Below are 17,559 nucleotides of genomic sequence, written 5' to 3'. Positions count from 1 at the left end.
GTTTGCATTTTGAGATCATTGCATTTACCAACCTGATGAACTTGTTTGGCTCATCTATACTGAATAATCCCAAGATTTTCAAGAATATGAAATTTAGGAGAGTTACTTTGTACAAGTAGTTCAAGTTAACTTATATTTGTTGCAATTCACTATCCCCAAAATATTCTTCTGCTAAGTCAATGAGCATAACTTACTGTTGTAAATAGGTTTCAGAGTAACAGCCGTGTTAGTCTGTATTCGCAAAAAGAAAAGGAGTACTTGTGGCACCTTAGAGACTAACCAATTTATTAGAGCATAAGCTTTCGTGAGCTACAGCTCACTTCATCAGATGCATATCGTGGAAACTGCAGCAGACTTTATATATACACAGAGAATATGAAACAATACCTCCTCCCACCCCACTGTCCTGCTGGTAATAGCTTATCTAAAGTGATCATCAGGTGGGCCATTTCCAGCACAAATCCAGGTTTTCTCACCCTCCACCCCCCCACAATTACTCCTTTTCTTGTTGTTAATAGGTATGTTGTTATATTCATATAGAAATGTGAAATTGAAAAGCCTGATATCTCAACAAATGACCCTTACATACAGTATGTTACTGTGATTTCTAAATGAGAACTCTGATATACTTTAATTGATCCTGAAAAGTCAGTGACCCTTTTTTAACAAACTGCCAGATCATCACTGAAATTGATTTTTAACTGTGCCAAATTCGGTAGCATCCAGTCCAAGTCTGTGAGGCAATTGAGTGAGGGTGGGGGGAGAGGTGGAGTGGGAAAGTCCCTCTAACCTAGGGAACAGTTCACTAGAGACTGAAAATTAAATAGAGGATCTTGAGGTGAAAAGAAGATCATCCTCATTAATAATCAACACAGCATGAGCAAGAAGAAAACTGGAAAGAACTTTTATAGAATGAAACATTTGGTTCATGCAACAAATAGCAGTAAGTTGAAGTATTTTTTCTCAAATCCAGCATCCATGTTCATTAGTCTTTGCTGTTTGCATTTTTGAGCTTTTTCTTTCTTTGTAAAATTCATATGAATCTAATGTTTATGTTTAGAGGTTGAATGAGCACCCTTTTGCACATGCTAATTAATGCTAACGACTGCAGTAGTGGGTAGAGATTTTAAAAGGAAAGCATAAGTACATGAGATTAAAAACTAAGTTGTAAATTGGCTATACTTTTGAGTTTGCTTTGTAATGAAAATGTTTAGCTGCAATAAAATGGGAATATCTCCAGACTTGGAGCTTCACAAATTTTAGCAGTTTCACTGTGTTACAACTTTTTTTTTTTTTTGAGGTGCTGAATGCAGGGCAGGTGCTAAATAACAATTTGCATTGTTTTTATGCATTGGACTGAGTACAGCCAAAAGCAAATGTGCTTACAATCCACAAATGTGTGCTACTTAATTCAGTGTAGTTAGTAATTTAACAAAGAAGTTGTGTCTCAGGTTAAACAGCGGAGGTTACATTTATATTGGAAACTAATATTGTTTAAAATTAAAAAAAAATGCTCTAATGCAAAAAAAATCTCAGGCCACAGGTATACTGTTTAATACAAAAATGCTTTTAAAAATAAACTCTATATCGTGCATAGAAAACACACACACAAATTTCTACCTTTTCATAAAAAAAACCCAAAAACTATTTTAGAATAATTGTTTCAAATCAAGTGTGAAAGAGTTACAAAAAGTTGCTTCTGACTGATGATCTACCTCTGCAAATCAAATTGTTGATCAAAGCAGTTTAAATGACTGGTCTTGATAAATCCATAATTTCAGTGATACGGATGCAAAATTACTGGCATTTTTCTTCAGTTGTGCTGTGTGTGTTAACAGAAACCAGAAGTGGTGAATAATCCTAACCTGTTTTCTGCACAATAATTTATGTTGAAAGCATTTGATAAATAGAAAAGGAGTACTTGTGGCACCTTAGAGACTAACCAATTTATTTGAGCATAAGCTTTCGTGAGCTACAGCTCACTTCATTGGATGCATAAACTGGAAAATACAGTGAGGAGATTTATATACACACAGACCATGAAAAAATGAGTGATCACTTAAGATGAGCTATTACCAGCAGGAGAGTGGGGTGGGGGAGAGAAAACCTTTTGAAGTGATACTCGAGGTGGGCCATTTCCAGCACATTTCCAGGAGTTAACAAGAATGTCTGAGGAACAGTGGGTGGGGAGGAATAAACAAGGGGAAATAGTTTTCTCTCCTCCCATCCCACTCTCCTACTGGTAATAGCTCATCTTAAGTGATCACTCTCCTTACAATGTGTATGATAAACACCCATTTTTTCATGGTCTGTGTGTCTATAAATCTCCTCACTCTATTTTCCACTTTATGCATCTGATGAAGTGAGCTGTAGCTCACGAAAGCTTATGCTCAAATAAATTGGTTAGTCTCTAAGGTGCCACAAGTACTCCTTTTCTTTTTGTGAATACAGACTAACACGGCTGCTACTCTGAAACCTGGCATTTGATAAATGTTTGTAAGGTGCAATTTGATCCTCAGTATAATATGACCGACATGTCTTGACCAAAAACATGTTTGTGTGTGTATGTGTTCTGATTTGAATGATCTGTTTGTCTGATGCTGGAGATTTCTTCTGGGAAGCCAGTGATTTTTTAAATTTAACTAAAAGAGGTGTAAAATCTTCAGAACATATTTATTTCTGGTGTTACTTGTTTGATCCTTTGCATTTACATAATAGAATTTGCTTGGGTTCATGTAGTTATTGGCCTTTGTTTAAAGGCATAGGCCATATTCTATGACCATTACCCAAGACTAGATTGAAAAGAATTATGCCCCAGAAACACCCCTCTGAATCAAAATTTCTCTGGAATGCCTCTTTTCCACAGAGGAGAGGGAGGATGCTGTGTTAGCCTTTTACCAGTTGCAACTTTCTCTCCATCTTGCATCCAGCCAGCTGCACTAGCCGGTGCATGGGAGTCTGGGTGTGGCTTCATCTGCTGTCCATCTCCCCCAAGCCTACTCCCACAGCCCCTGCCCACCTTCACCCTGTATCCTGACCCAAGATCCAGGTTGGTCTTACGCAGCTGTGTTGCAAGGAAAGCCATTACTCCCCTGAATGGATGCTAGTCATGATCTAGCTCTCAGTTTTTACTTTGTCATTCTTCAGGCAGAACTCTCATGTACTTTAGTAAGAATTTGCCTGAGTGAGGGCTGCATTACAAGGTCCACAGGATTTGGCACATATGGGTTTGTGTGTTACAAACAGTTACCAATGAATGTTGTAGGAGTTGGTTTTTAAATACAATTTATTCCTGTAATTTTAGGGGCAAATTTCATAGTATTTTTCATGGGTGGATTTAGTAGTTTGATTTCTGTTGGTTTTAATTACAGTCAAAGAACTGAAGTACCAAGGCTTCTCTTGGGAAACATACTCCTTAGTGTCTATGGGATCACCCTTCCACGTGCACAGCATCTTTAATAGCAGCAATGGCTCACATTCTTGTGTCTCTGTTTACAAGCCTGCATTCCCTTTACAAAAAGGAACAGAATAGATTGGATTGGGTTAGTAAAAGTTGAGTTGGTAGCGCTAAACAGTTGTTTAGAAATAGCTTTATGTACATAAGAGTCTCACACTCTCACAGCAATCATGGATCCCGCAAAATGTAGCAAATTGCTGTACACTTCTGTATCCGCTACCTAGGACACATGTGGTGCTGCCATTTTGGTCTGCACAAAGAGTAAAATTTCTCCTCAGAAAACGGTAAGAATTCTGTTGCAAGATTTTGATAAAATCACCACAGCTTTGCAGCATATATTCCCAGATCAAAAACAGTAAGGAGAGTTCACTGACTCCTGTCATAAGGTTATCTCCCAAGGCTGATGAGTTGCCTCAGCAAATACCTATATTCGTGCTATACTAATGGCATGATTTATACAGTCCTGAGGGATAGCACCCCCTCATCTGTTAAAAAACCCTGATTTAGTCCCTTGCATTCTCCTGCCAAACTTTAGAAAGTAGTTTGACATCAAGCAGTTTCACTCAGTTGCCAGTGGTTTTACTGCTCTGCTCAGTTCCAGCAGGTAGAAGTAACATGGATATTGACAAGGGCCTTTACAATGTTAAGTAGTGACCTGAAGGTGACCAGCTGGCAGCAGCTTCACCTGAGCTTCTCTATCTTTTGGTTTCAGAGTAACAGCCATGTTAGTCTGTCTTTGCAAAAAGAAAAGGAGGACTTGTGGCACCTTAGAGACTAACCAATTTATTTGAGCATAAGCTTTCGTGAGCTACAGCTCACTTCATCGGATGCATACCGTGGAAACTGCAGTAGACATTATATACATACAGAGACCATGAAACAATACCCCATCCCACCCCACTGTCCTGCTGGTAATAGCTTATCTAAAGTGGTCATCAAGTTGGGCCATTTCCAGCACAAATCCAGGTTTTCTCACCCTCCGTGCCCCCACACACAAACTCACTCTCCTGCTGGTAATAGCCCATCCAAAGTGACCACTCTCTTCACAATGTGTATGATAATCAAGGTGGGTCATTTCCAGCACAAATCCAGGTTCTCTCACTCCCTCACCCCCCTCCAAAAACCACACACACAAACTCACTCTCCTGCTGGTAATAGCTTATCAAAAGTGACCACTCTTCCTACAATGTGCATGATAATCAAGGTGGGCCATTTCCAGCACAAATCCAGGTATTCTCACCCCCCCACACCCTCATACACACACAAACTCACTCTCCTGCTGGTAATAGCTTATCTAAAGTGATCATTAAGTTGGGCCATTTCCAGAACAAATCCAGGTTTTCTCACCCTCCGCGCCCCCCCCCTGCCCCCCACAAACTCACTCTCCTGCTGGTAATAGCCCATCCAAAGTGACCACTCTCTTCACAATGTGTAGAGAGTGGTCACTTTGGATGGGCTATTACCAGCAGGAGAGTGAGTTTGGGGGGGGGGGGGGGCGGAGGGTGAGAAAACCTGGATTTGTGCTGGAAATGGCCCACCTTGATTATCATGCACATTGCAGGGAGAGTGGTCACTTTTGATAAGCTATTACCAGCAGGAGAGTGAGTTTGTGTGTGTTGTTTTTGGAGGGGGGTGAGGGAGTGAGAGAACCTGGATTTGTGCTGGAAATGACCCACCTTGATTATCATACACATTGTGAAGAGAGTGGTCACTTTGGATGGGCTATTACCAGCAGGAGAGTGAGTTTGTGTGTGTGTGTGGGGGGGGGGGGGGCGGAGGGTGAGAAAACCTGGATTTGTGCTGGAAATGGCCCAACTTGATGATCACTTTAGATAAACTATTACCAGCAGGACAGTGGGTGGGAGGGGGTATTGTTTCATGGTCTCTGTATGTATATAATGTCTACTGCAGTTTCCACGGTATGCATCCGATGAAGTGAGCTGTAGCTGACGAAAGCTCATGCTCAAATAAATTGGTGAGTCTCTAAGGTGCCACAAGTACTCCTTTTCTATCTTTTGGGTGCAGCAGGAGAACTGGCCAGAGCAGCTGTATTTTTGTAATGAAAATGCACCTCATACCATTCTTAATTTTGTCTGTTAAATCTTACTTGCTGTACTATGAAATCCCTATATTCTACTTCTTATATTGAGACTCCTAATTAGAGCAAACCTAATGTAATAGTGGTGAAGCATTAAAACGCTACTTAAGGAGCCTGGAAAGGAGTTTTGACTACAGTGTATATACATTTCTAATTCTCAATTAAGCTTCAAATTCCTTCGTTAGCCTAGAATCTTACTCTACAACTTTTCATTGTGAATTCTTCTTTTAAATTTATTTATTTATTGATGTAATTTTAATTTTGTGTTATGATTTTTGTTGCACTTTAATAAATCCACATTACGCAGTTTTTACTAGCCACTATCCTACTATTTATTTCTTATTCATTAAACATCTTTTTAGAGGACACTTGGCCCATCTCAGTTAATCTTGACAGTATGTTTACATTGTGTATATGTCCATGGGGAAGCTTAAAGACATTGCAGAGTAAATCCAGCAGTACAATACAGTTACAGGACAAGATACAATTGTGAAGTAAATCATGACCGTGTTTAGTCTTACAACTGTTTAACTGGCTGAATTTGGCATTTCAAAATATGCCCAGATCTTTTTACCTAAACAGAAAGAGTCTGAAGTTTCAATAACCACTGAAATAGACTTATACAAGACAGAAACTTTGCCATAGTTGGTATAAACTTTAGAAATATTAAAAACAAAATAAAACTATATTTAAATAACGTTTTGAAACAGCCGGCAAAAGCCAGGAAACTTAATTGGTGTCCTTAGTTTGCACAGTTCATCAGGAAAATAAATCCAAACCCCATAGTGAAGCTTAAACCTAATCTTGAGAACCTTGATGACAATGGAACTACGCTGATTTATACCAGCTGAAGATCTGGCCCAGAATGTCCTGGTTGTTCGATCAGTGCTGCAACAATTATTACACATTTCCAGTTTTTAATTTTTTTAATATAAATTTGCATTTATTTACTGCTGAGTGAATTGATTCAGATGGGCAGCCACAAAAACTGAAGTCCACTACTCAACCACAGGACAGACACAGCAGTAATGCTAGCTTCCAACACTGCTGCACAAATGCCAGTATGTTTCCACCCTCACCTAGAAGGGACATCTCTAAGGCAAGAAGATAGTTCAGTCTGCATGGTCCATTCAGTCTTTGGGCTCTTTGCTGAGCCTGCATAACTGTCTTCCCCAACATTCAGTTCCTGTATAGGGGCCAGCTATAGTGTAGCTGAAAAATGCATACTTGCTAGTATCATAACCTCCCCGGGAGGGGCAGGATGAGAATGAAGCCATGGCCCCACCCTTTCTTCACATCAGTTTACAAAGTTGCAGAGGTAGAGCAGAGTGCATGCTGCACTGTCTCCTGGAGTGGCAGATCTGCCACTGCTGTACTCACACCCCAGCAGGAAATCTGGCTCACTCAGTAAAATTCCTCCTTAGGACTGTTGCTTACGGTATGCTTCATCCTTCCCTCCAGCGCAGGCTGTGGCTTTGAGGCACAGTCTGGACCTTTATGTGGTGGAGTACCCGAAAGTACATAAAATGTCCATGCTGAAACTCTTCTGTGCTTGCAGACTTTTTTCTCCACTCCAGCTACCAGACCTTGTATAAACCAACTAGGTCAGGGAGGGAAAGGCAGTCTCATTGGTCAGAAAGCAGAGATGGAAGAAATCCTGGCCTATAAGAGGGGGTTGCTCATAAAACTACAGCAGGTGCAGCAGAAAAGACCACGCCTGTGAGCACTGGCCATTTTTGGTAGCCAAGATTAACAGATTTTGTGTTTGTGAGTGTGCATTGGTATGGACACAAACATTAGCCAAGTATTTGTACAGATACAGATTTCAGATAGACTTACTCACTTAAAGTGACAGGTTTCAGAGTAACAGCCGTGTTAGTCTGTATTCGCAAAAAGAAAAGGAGTACTTGTGGCACCTTAGAGACTAACCAATTTATTTGAGCATAAGCTTTCGTGAGCTACAGCTCACTTCATCGGATGCATACTGTGGCTATCAGGTGGGCCACCTGATGATCACTTTAGATAAGCTATTACCAGCAGGACAGTGGGGTGGGAGGAGGTATTGGTTCATATTCTCTCTGTATATATAAAGTCTGCTGCAGTTTCCACGATATGCATCTGATGAAGTGAGCTGTAGCTCACGAAAGCTTATGCTCTAATAAATTGGTTAGTCTCTAAGGTGCCACAAGTACTCCTTCACTTAAAGTGTAAATTCAGTCTTTTAGAATGTGTTGATGTCTTATATCTAGAGAGAGTTTAAGGCATATTAGTCCATCAGATCATCTAGCCCAGGGGTGGGCAAACTTTTTGGCCCGAGGTTCCACATCTGGGTGGGGAAATTGCATGCAGGGCCATGAATGTAGGGCTGGGGCAGAGGGTTGGGGTGCGGGAGGGAGTGAGTGCGTGGTGTACAAGGGGACTCAGGGCAAGGGGTTTAGGGACTCAGGGCAGGGGTGCGGCTGGGGTGCAGGAGAAGTTCGGGGTGTGGGCTCCAGCCCAGTGCCGCTTACCTGGAGCGGCTCCGGGGTGGCAGCAGGGTGAGCAATGGGAGCTGCGGGGGGCAGTGCCTGCAGGTGAGGGCAGTGCACAGAGCTCTCTGCCTCCCCTCCCCCAGGGGCCGCAGGGACTTGGTGCCGGCTGCTTTCAGCAGTGGCACAGGGCCCATGCTGCCACAGGGGTGGCAATCCTGCGGGCTGGATCCAAAGCACTGATGGGCTGGATTCGGCGTGCAGGCCGTAGTTTGCCCACTCCTGATCTAGTCTGATCTCCTACCTGTTGCAGACCATTACATCTCATGCAAATAAGCCCAAAGACTGCAGTTTAACTAAAGCATTTTAGTCCTCAGGAGATTAAAGTTTGTGTTCCACAGGCAGAGAACAAGAGAGAGAAACTAGGCATACCAATATTTAGGGTTGTCAACCCTCCAGGATTGTTCTGGAGTCTCCAGGAATTAAAGATTAATCTTTAATTACAGATTATGTCACGTGATGAAACCTCCAGAAATACATCCAAACCAAAATTGACAACCCTATCAATGTTATTATCACTTTATTGTTACTGTTGCATGTTACACAACTTCACTGATTGGCAGAGTAAGTCATTCAGTAACAAATATTGTCTAGTTTGATGTCTGAGTGCGTGCTCGGTATTATCAGTCTAAATTTTTCCTAGTGCCTGCCATTTCTATATCAGTGTTCTGACTGCAGTTAAAGTGGGCCCAGATTGGAACACTGAATATTAAATTATGTATATCATCCAAGTGAGAGGGTGCAGTTACAGCCCCTTGTCTGCAGCCTATTAATGCCTTTTGATGGCTCTGTCACCCCAGGCCTTCAGGGATTTATTTTTACAAATGAGAGAAATCTTTAAGAACAATGAACAGGGGTGGTATTTGTTTAGGTTTAAATTAAAAACTCACCGGTTTCGAAAGCAGTCCACTTGTTTCTTTATTTCATAATGGCATAACTTGTATCCGGATGATAAAGGTCCCTCTGGCCTTGTTCTTAGCCAGTCATGTGGAGAGTCTTTTGAGTTTTACTGTAACTAAACAAAAACAACAAGGAATTCAAGTGTCTTAGTCAGTTATGTCAAGACAATGAGAGAAAAGTGTGGTCTGGGCTCCAGCTTCTTCCCCCTCTCCACTCTCAGAAACTGCTGAATCTTAATTAAATAAACCCACAAACAACTGAACTGTTGTTTCAAATACTGCAGCTCAATGTGAACAAAAGAGGACTTTGCGGAAATGTGAAAATTTCCTGAATGACATTTCCACACATCTTGGGGTCTGGTTTTCAGAAGTGCTGAGTATCCAACACAGCAATTGAAGTTTACCAAATAGAGCTTACCTCCTGTTGGGGGAAAATAATGCTCCAGATTTCAAGGAATAAATGTGACTTTTGTTTCATATTACAGTAAATTAAATCCCTTCTAAAGGGGGAAACATCTTGATAGAAATCCAGTGGGTTAAAGTGGAAGCAAACGATTCTATCCAGTTCAGTGAAGTGTATTTCTTTTCAGTTAAATGAGATGTTTGTTGTACACTTCACTATGGGATCACAGAGCATTTCCCTTTCTGGAAATCTCTGCTTTTAAAGAAAAAAAAAATGATGGTGCACCTCATGTGGTTGCTGTTGCCCCTGCCGCTGACACAGGCTCAGTCACTATTCCAGTGCAGATAGTGCCAGAGGGCCTGCCCAGTCCAGCTCACTACAGCTCCATAGGCAGCAGCATTACTATTGAAATGGTACCTTTTTTGTTAATCATAAAGTTGGCTAATTTTGACAAAGGCCATGTGCAGAGCTAGCTCATTAAGCAGATTCCTCTGTACGTGGTCTCATTACTTAGGCTTGTGGAAAAATTCTACTTTTACAGTAGACTCCTGATAGAAATATGTAAGCCACAATAACCCCTAAGCATTGTTTGCCGAGCATGATGAATCACTAATACAGCAGAGGTCTGAAGCTGCCTTTGCTGTACTCATTTGGTACTGCCTGGAAAGAGGATGGTTTGGTGGCTGGACGGGGGAGGAATCAAGATACACCAGTCATTCCTCTACCCTGGGAATGGAGCAACACAAAAGCCTTCTGCCATTCTGAGACTACAATAATGGCCACAGAACAGGTCTACTGCCACTTTCTAACCTGGACTTGGAGTGTGGATTTCTCTCTTCTCTGCATCTATTACACAGAATGTAGCCTGGTTACTTAAGCTATGCACTGGACTAAGGATTTGTCTTTTCATGAGAACATTTTGTTTGTTCCCCATAGTTCTGAAATCAAGGGACATACCTTTATTTGCTTTAATGGAAAGGTACTGTAAAGATCTTGACCTTTTTACTGAGAACGTTGAGAACATCATCTGTGTAAGTGCTGCTTTTTGCTGCTTCTAGAGACTGCGTTTCAGACGGTTTTCAGTTGAAACAAATGAGAATGCACTTGTTGAGATTTAGCTTGACAAGTCGTAGGAAAGAGCATATATTTTCTCTATACCTTATTATAATATGTGCTCTCAAAGATTTAAGTGGCTAATTTAAATCATAAGACTCTAGATTTTCTTTTCTCATCACAAATTGATAGGTCTGCAGATGCAGTTAAGGTTTTACAAGAGCAGATGAAATCTGATTTACCCATATTACAGTGTATATTGGCATTGGTACTAGACCACCAACATCTTTTTAACAGAAACGTTGGGAATAAAATGGACTTCAGGCCAACATATTGTCTTTGAAATGAGGAGAGAAATGATTATTTACCCTATGCTGTCTTTTGATTTAGGACACATTTCTTTTATTGTCAATTTAGTTAATGTAGGCTGCCGAGGAAAGAAAATATCTCCCCCACAAAGGAACACAAGGGAATTAATAAACTGAGCATAAAACTCACTCAATTTTTCATCAGGTCTATGCTCTTTTGAATTAACCTTTCCCTTCATACTAGTGTATCTGCTATGCTGGGGTATCTGCTTTTTTTTTTTTTTTTTTTAGGAAAAAGAACATTTTAATACACACTTTTGGAGCAGAACCCAATTCTTTTACCAATATAAGTTGTTGGTTGTAGTAGGAATAAAAACATTTGGCAAGCTGGTTGTAACAAAGGAACAGATAATTCTAGATGATTGGAATTTTCTTATGTTGAAGCAATTTTTTCCCCCACAGAACAGTTTTAATTTGGCTATCTGGCTTCATGAGGTTTTGCACATCTTTTAATAAAAGCAGAGATGCAAAGTCAGACGTTCATGGACATCAAATGGTTTTCCCTAAAAAGTATCAGATACAGAAACTAATAATAGCATTATACTGGTTCATAGATTATTCCAACCCTCCCTCTCCCCCCCTCCCCCGCCCCAAAATCTATTACAATACTCCAATGTTTCACAACAGGGACTAATTCTAATTTCATTGACACCGGCATAGATCAGGAGTAACTCATCTGAAGTTACTGGAGTTACACTAGTTTTACATGTGTATAAATGAGAAGAGAATTGGGTCCCACATTTAACTGTGTGTGGTGAGGGACCGGTGGCTACTGTATGTGTGAGAGAGAAGGTTGGGCAGGGGGGAGTTGGGATTGAGTAGACAGGAAAAGGGAGAAATTGAAAGAGGGGAACTGAGAACCAGGAACTCCTGAGTTCTAACCCTAGCTCTGATACTGTTCCCTTTGTAGCTTTTTCCAAGTCACTTAATTTCTGTAACAAAGTTTTCCCTTTGTTAAATGGGGATAATACCTTAGGAGTCTCCCTGAATGTACAAGGCTACTCCTCCAGAGTATTGGTGAGATATAGTCCGGAGGTAAGGTTGCAGGAAGAGTCAGATAAAGCATGGTCTGGTGGAGTAATCTAATCTCAGTACTTGGCTAAAGAAGCAGGGAAAATGTACATAGATTAGAGACAGACCATTTCTTAGATGCCATTTTTAGTATCCTCATTTGAAATCACTTAACAAAGTGATTAAAAGCTACAGTATATTCAAACAAATGTAGAGTTAACTGACCTATCTTTAAAAATCATTTATTGACGCCTACCTAAAATTGGTGGTCTAAATCCAATACCTTTTCCTTTTATTTGAATGCTGAATTAGTTTCTTTCCCTAACTTTTTACTTTCTGCCTTGTAGCAGAAAAATGGCAGCTTTCATGCCATAAAGAAGTTTTACTTTTTTCTTAATTTTTTAACAGCTGTCCCTCCCCTGCCCCCCCCCCCACAATTTCTAATGTTCACAGGTTTAGTTGTGAAAAAAAAAAAAAAGCTGGAGTGTTCATCAATATTTTCAAAGAGCCAGGTTCTTTACACATGCTGAGCTGCATCTTACTCCATGGTCCCATTGGGCTAGATTGTTACTTTAGGGACAGCCCTCAGCAAGGTATAGTTCAGAAGCTGTACCACACCAAGAGTAACCCTTAGGGTATGTCTACACTGCAATTAAAAAAACCATGGCTGGCCCATGCCAGTTGACTCGGGCTTGCAGGGCTTGGGCTAGGGGGCTGTTTAATTGTGGTGTAGAGGCTGTGATGGGAGAGGGTCCTGGAACTCAGGCTGCAGCCTGAGCCTCAACATCTACACCGCAATTAGCCCAAGCCCTTAGCCCAAGCCCAAGTCAGCTGGGACAGGCCAGCCACCGCTGTCTAATTGCAGTGTAGACATACCCTTAGGGCGCATCTACAATGCACCCTTCTTTCGGCAGTATGTAGTGTACATACACATACGGGTCCACCTAATATGGGTATAAATAATGTAGATGGTGAAGCATGGCTTAGGTGAGTAGATTAGACACACATGAAGGGTATGTGTATGTACCCGAATACATTACCCTATGTGGCTCTCTACTCGCCCCAGTCCTGTCTCTCTGTCTACACTGCTATTTGTACCAGAGTAGTGTCCTGCTGCCTCCTCGCAGCAGGAGCCTTTATCTGCTACAGGGAAGGCTCTGGCAGTTCTCTGCTGCTGGAGCAACTCTGGCAGTACTGAAAGGCTCTGGCAGCAAGGAGCTGCTACAGGTTTTCCCCCTACTTTCCTGCCAGAGCTTTTTGCTGATGTTTAGCTACGCACCGCAGTGTGGACGTGGTATGCTTTCCATTGAGGAGTTAGCTACATGTATGCTACGCACCGCTGCCAGTGGTGTGTTGTGTAAATGTAGCCTTAGAGGCACGGTGATTCAGGCACAATTCTTACCCTGCTTCCTCCTTGCTATGGGTGGGGGAAGTGGCAGCAAAAAGAACCAAGTTACTGCCAGAAACATGGAGTGAAAAGCAGTGGCATTGCTCCCCCTGTGACTCCTACACCATCCAATGCATTTGCTCCACACTCCCTAATCCATATGATTGAGCCTGGAGTGCTGAGCTCAGGCAGAGAGAGTGGCACTCAAGCACCACCTGGCAGAATAGGATGTGGGACACTTGGGACTTGATTCTGCTCCCACACTGGAGTAAATCAGGAGTAACTGTATTGAAGTCAATAGAGTGGCTCTAGTTAAACCTGTGGTAAATGCGTTCAGAATCAAGCCCTAGGTGGCCCTGTATGCTGAGGTAACTGTTGCCTCTCTCCACCTACCTGAGAAACGCTTTCCAGAAGAAAGGGCTAGAAAGACCAGCCACTCTAGTAGTTGATAGTTAATAACAGAGCACTGGAAATCTTCCCATTTAAGTTCTTTAAAAAAAAGTACCATTAATTTCTGTTATTCCATTTGATACATAACAATGTGAAATGACTCTGAGTATATTATAAAGGGATCTCCAACACTCCTAGAAACACAGATCTACACTAAGTCATAAAGATGTATGTGCTTTAAATCTTCGGGAGGTCTGGTTTGGATCATACGAGTGAGGTTAACAAAGCTATATCTTCAGTGAGCAGCTGAAAGTGAAGTAAAACAGCCCCTGTGTGGTTGCAGCGGTTCATGATTTACAGAACTGAATTCACAGTGCTGCTCCTGCTGCTGAAAACGTACGTTCTCAACTGCTGTTTATTTTTAAATTAAAAAAAGCAGCTCTATATTGAGTTTACTTTATTGCTAGAGGGCAGGGAAATATAGGTAAAAGCCGTTAATCCCCAGCAGGCTGCTGGGCAGCCGAACAGTTAGGGATGACAAAAGTTAATTGGAAACATGAGCCGTTTAACAGAAAACATATTTGAGATAATTGAGAGAGTAAAGTCTCCAGAAGGGAAACTTTGCAAAGAAACACTTCAGAAGAGGAGAAGTGGCCACTGATAGGTGAGTAAGCCAGTGTGATTTTCAAGCTCTCTTGAACTTATTATTTAAGAAAAGCAAGTAACATTAAAAAAAACTAAATAAACAAGAGATTCATGTTCACTGAAGAAGGATTTGCAGTTACTGACACTAGCTCTTCTTACAGTTGGATGTAGTTATTAGATAAAAATGTCACTTAGGTTCACTCCATGAATAAGGACACAATTGGTTTTATTTTTGCAGAATGGGATTGCCTCTGGTTTTAATGGATATCAGAATTTGAAACCACCATTAACTGGAAATAACTTCACGGTTGTTGTTTTTTTCGTTTTGTTTTTTCCATGCAGTTTTTCTTTTTAAATACCCTTGAGGTTTTTCTAAGAAATGAACTTGAACAGTAAGGATTTTTCTAAAAGCAGAGGGAAAGGCTTGGTCAGATAATAATGCAAATGTAATTGCTAATGAAGATGCAGTGTAGATCTACAGGAGTCTCTCAAACACATCTGCCTTTTGCATGTTTAACTTCATTTATGTACATTGGTCAAACTGGACAGTCTCTACGTAAAAGAATAAATGGACACAAATCAGATGTCAAGAATTATAACATTCATAAACCAGTCGGAGAACACTTCAATCTCTCTGGTCACGCAATTAGAGACATGAAAGTTGCTATATTACAACAAAAATACTTAAAATCCAGACTCCAGCGAGAAACTGTTGAATTGGAATTCATTTGCAAATTGGATACAATTAACTTAGGCTTGAATAGAGACTGGGAGTGGCTAAGTCATTATGCAAGGTAACCTATTTCCCCTTGTTTTTTCCTACCCCCCCTGCCCCAGACGTTCTTGTTAAACCCTGGATTTGTGCTGGAAATGGCCCACCTTGATTATCATACACATTGTAAGGAGAGTGGTCACTTTAGATAAGCTGTTACCAGCAGGAGAGTGGGTTTGTGTGTGGCGGGGGGAGGGGGTGAGAAAACTGGATTTATGCTGGAAATGGCCCAACTTGATTATCATACACATTGTAAGGAGAGTGATCACTTTAGATAAGCTATTACCAGCAGGAGGGTGGGGTGGGAGGAGGTATTTTTTCATGCTTTGTGTGTGTATAAAAAGACCTTCTACACTTTCCACAGTATGCATCGGATGAAGTGAGCTGTAGCTTATGCTCAAATAAAGCTTATGCTCAAATAAATTGGTTAGTCTCTAAGGTGCCACAAGTACTCCTTTTCTTTTTGCGAATACAGACTAACACGGCTGTCGCTCTGAAACCTTCATTTAGGTGTGTTTGTAAAACTATGAATACATTTAAATTGCCATAGTGAGAGTTTGCTACTTTACTGAGGGGAGAAAAAAATCAGAAGTCTTATTTTGTTTAGTGACACTGCTGTAGTTTGTAATACAACTTGTATTGTAATACAATGAGAAATCTCTCTTTCTTTCCTAATAGTAGTAGTCTAAAACATCAGCCCTTTTACCGTGGAAAGGAATTGCATTAGTCAGAGCTGTTTTAATACCAGGTACTACTGTTTTTGTTTGTTTTTCCCAGAGCCAGCAGACAGTACAGCCTCCCAGTCCACGGGAATGAATGAAAATGTACCATCTTCAGTTCAAAGCAGCAGCAGTACAAATGCTGTTAGTTGCAATAACTCATCAGCCATACCCCAGCCCAGCTCTGCCATTAAACCCTGGCGCAGCAAGTCCCTTAGTGCGAAGCACACAGCCACGTCTTCCATGTTATCTGTAAAGCAGCCAATTCCAGAGTCTCCAAAACCACCTTCAGAAATGGTCAAAGCAACTCCCAATGGTCAAAAATCCATGCTTGAGAAATTAAAACTCTTCAATAGCAAAGGAGGCTCCAAAGCAGGAGGAACATCCCTTGAGTGCTCAGGGTCTCGGGACACTAGCTGTGAAAGACTAGAGGCACTTCCCAGCTTTGAGGAAAGTGAAGAGATAGATGCTGTAAATCGAAATATGAACAACCCAGGACCAACATCCAGTAGCCCAAAAATTGCACTGAAGGGCATTGCACAAAGAACTTTTAGCCGGGCACTGACTAATAAGAAAAGTTCCCCAAAAGGCAATGAGAAAGAGAAGCAGAAAGAGAAGGAAAAGGATAAAAGCAAAGACATTGCAAAAAGGATATCCGTAACGGAGAAGCAGGAGATGAAAGAGGAGCCAAAAGAAGAACAGACAGCACCAGCTACAACAGAGATGCCAAAAAAGTCCTCCAAGATTGCAAGCTTTATCCCTAAAGGAGGAAAGCTGAATAGTGCCAAGAAGGAGGCCTCTGCCCCTTCGCACAGTGGCATACCAAAACCAGGAATGAAAAACACCACAGGGAAATCCTCAAGTGCCCCAACTTCTGCAAAGGAAGGTGAGAGAAGCCGCAGTGGGAAACCTGGCTCAGGGCTCTCTCATCAGAAGACCCAACTAGACAGCAGGAATTCCAGTTCCACTTCAAGTTTAGCCTCCTCAGAAGGAAAAGGGATAGGAGGGGTGTCTGCTCTTAACAGTAGCAGCAGCACCCAAGCTGTCAATGGGCTAGTGAGTACCACACAGACTACCGGAAGCAATACTGTGAGTGTTCAGCTACCTCATCCACAACAGCAATACAACCACCCGAACACTGCCACAGTAGCTCCTTTCATGTACAGGTAGGGTGTTTTGAACCTGAAATCTTTATCTACTTATGATATGGTTCCTTGGAGGCAGGGGGAGAAAAAATTGTACAGCAGTTGCATTGGTGCTGACAGTTCTTTTTAAAAAGTGACATAATTTATCAGGTTACTGTTAAAACCCAACAGTCATCGCTGAGATAGTTATAGTTCCCAACAGTTAATAAGTAAATGATTGCTGCCTCAGATACGGTGTTTGCTTAACGCTGACTTCATGATACTGACGTACTAATAGTATGTATACAGCGTGTGTGCTTTAGATGTAATGTTTTACTTTAGACGTATGGTTCAGCTGCGGCAGTCTGAGCCTGTGGTGGGTAGAGTGGAGTTGCAGTGTAGCACTGGGAGCTTCTATAGGCGTTGTGCCTTTGGTGGGTATGATGTCTGCAAGGCTCTGTCTAAAACGTCCAACTGTTGGAGACACCAGTTCAGCTCCGCTGGAGTTTGTGCCCTGTTCGGTGCCCTCGTGTAGATAGTCCAGCTGCTGCTTTGGTCATTTTTAACATTGTGTTGATTAGACTGGCTTTTATATGTCATCGTGTTAAAGATGGTTGCAGGAGTTGGTGGCCCCTCTACGCCGGTGCTCGTGATGTTGCCTACAGTAGTGAAGCTAGCTCAGTGTTTGCAATGCTGAGATATGTT

The 17,559-nt window shown here is 41.5% G+C and overlaps 1 protein-coding gene across 5 annotated transcripts in view; it reads left to right on the top strand.

The window, feature by feature from the left end:
• Nucleotides 1-17,559, top strand: part of NAV2 (neuron navigator 2) — a 678,242-nt gene that overhangs the window by 513,602 nt on the left and 147,081 nt on the right. For all 5 annotated transcript variants that reach the window (XM_073347852.2, XM_073347851.2, XM_073347849.2 and 2 more), the window contains one exon: nucleotides 15,789-16,896. In XM_073347852.2, the coding sequence (XP_073203953.1) occupies nucleotides 15,789-16,896 (1,108 nt within the window). The remainder of the gene's footprint in view (nucleotides 1-15,788; nucleotides 16,897-17,559) is intronic.

This window comes from Lepidochelys kempii, chromosome 6 (assembly GCF_965140285.1).
Source record: "Lepidochelys kempii isolate rLepKem1 chromosome 6, rLepKem1.hap1, whole genome shotgun sequence".
NCBI lineage: Eukaryota > Metazoa > Chordata > Testudines > Cheloniidae > Lepidochelys > Lepidochelys kempii.
Note: the sequence above shows the minus strand (reverse complement) of the source record. Positions and strands in the feature narration are given on the sequence as shown.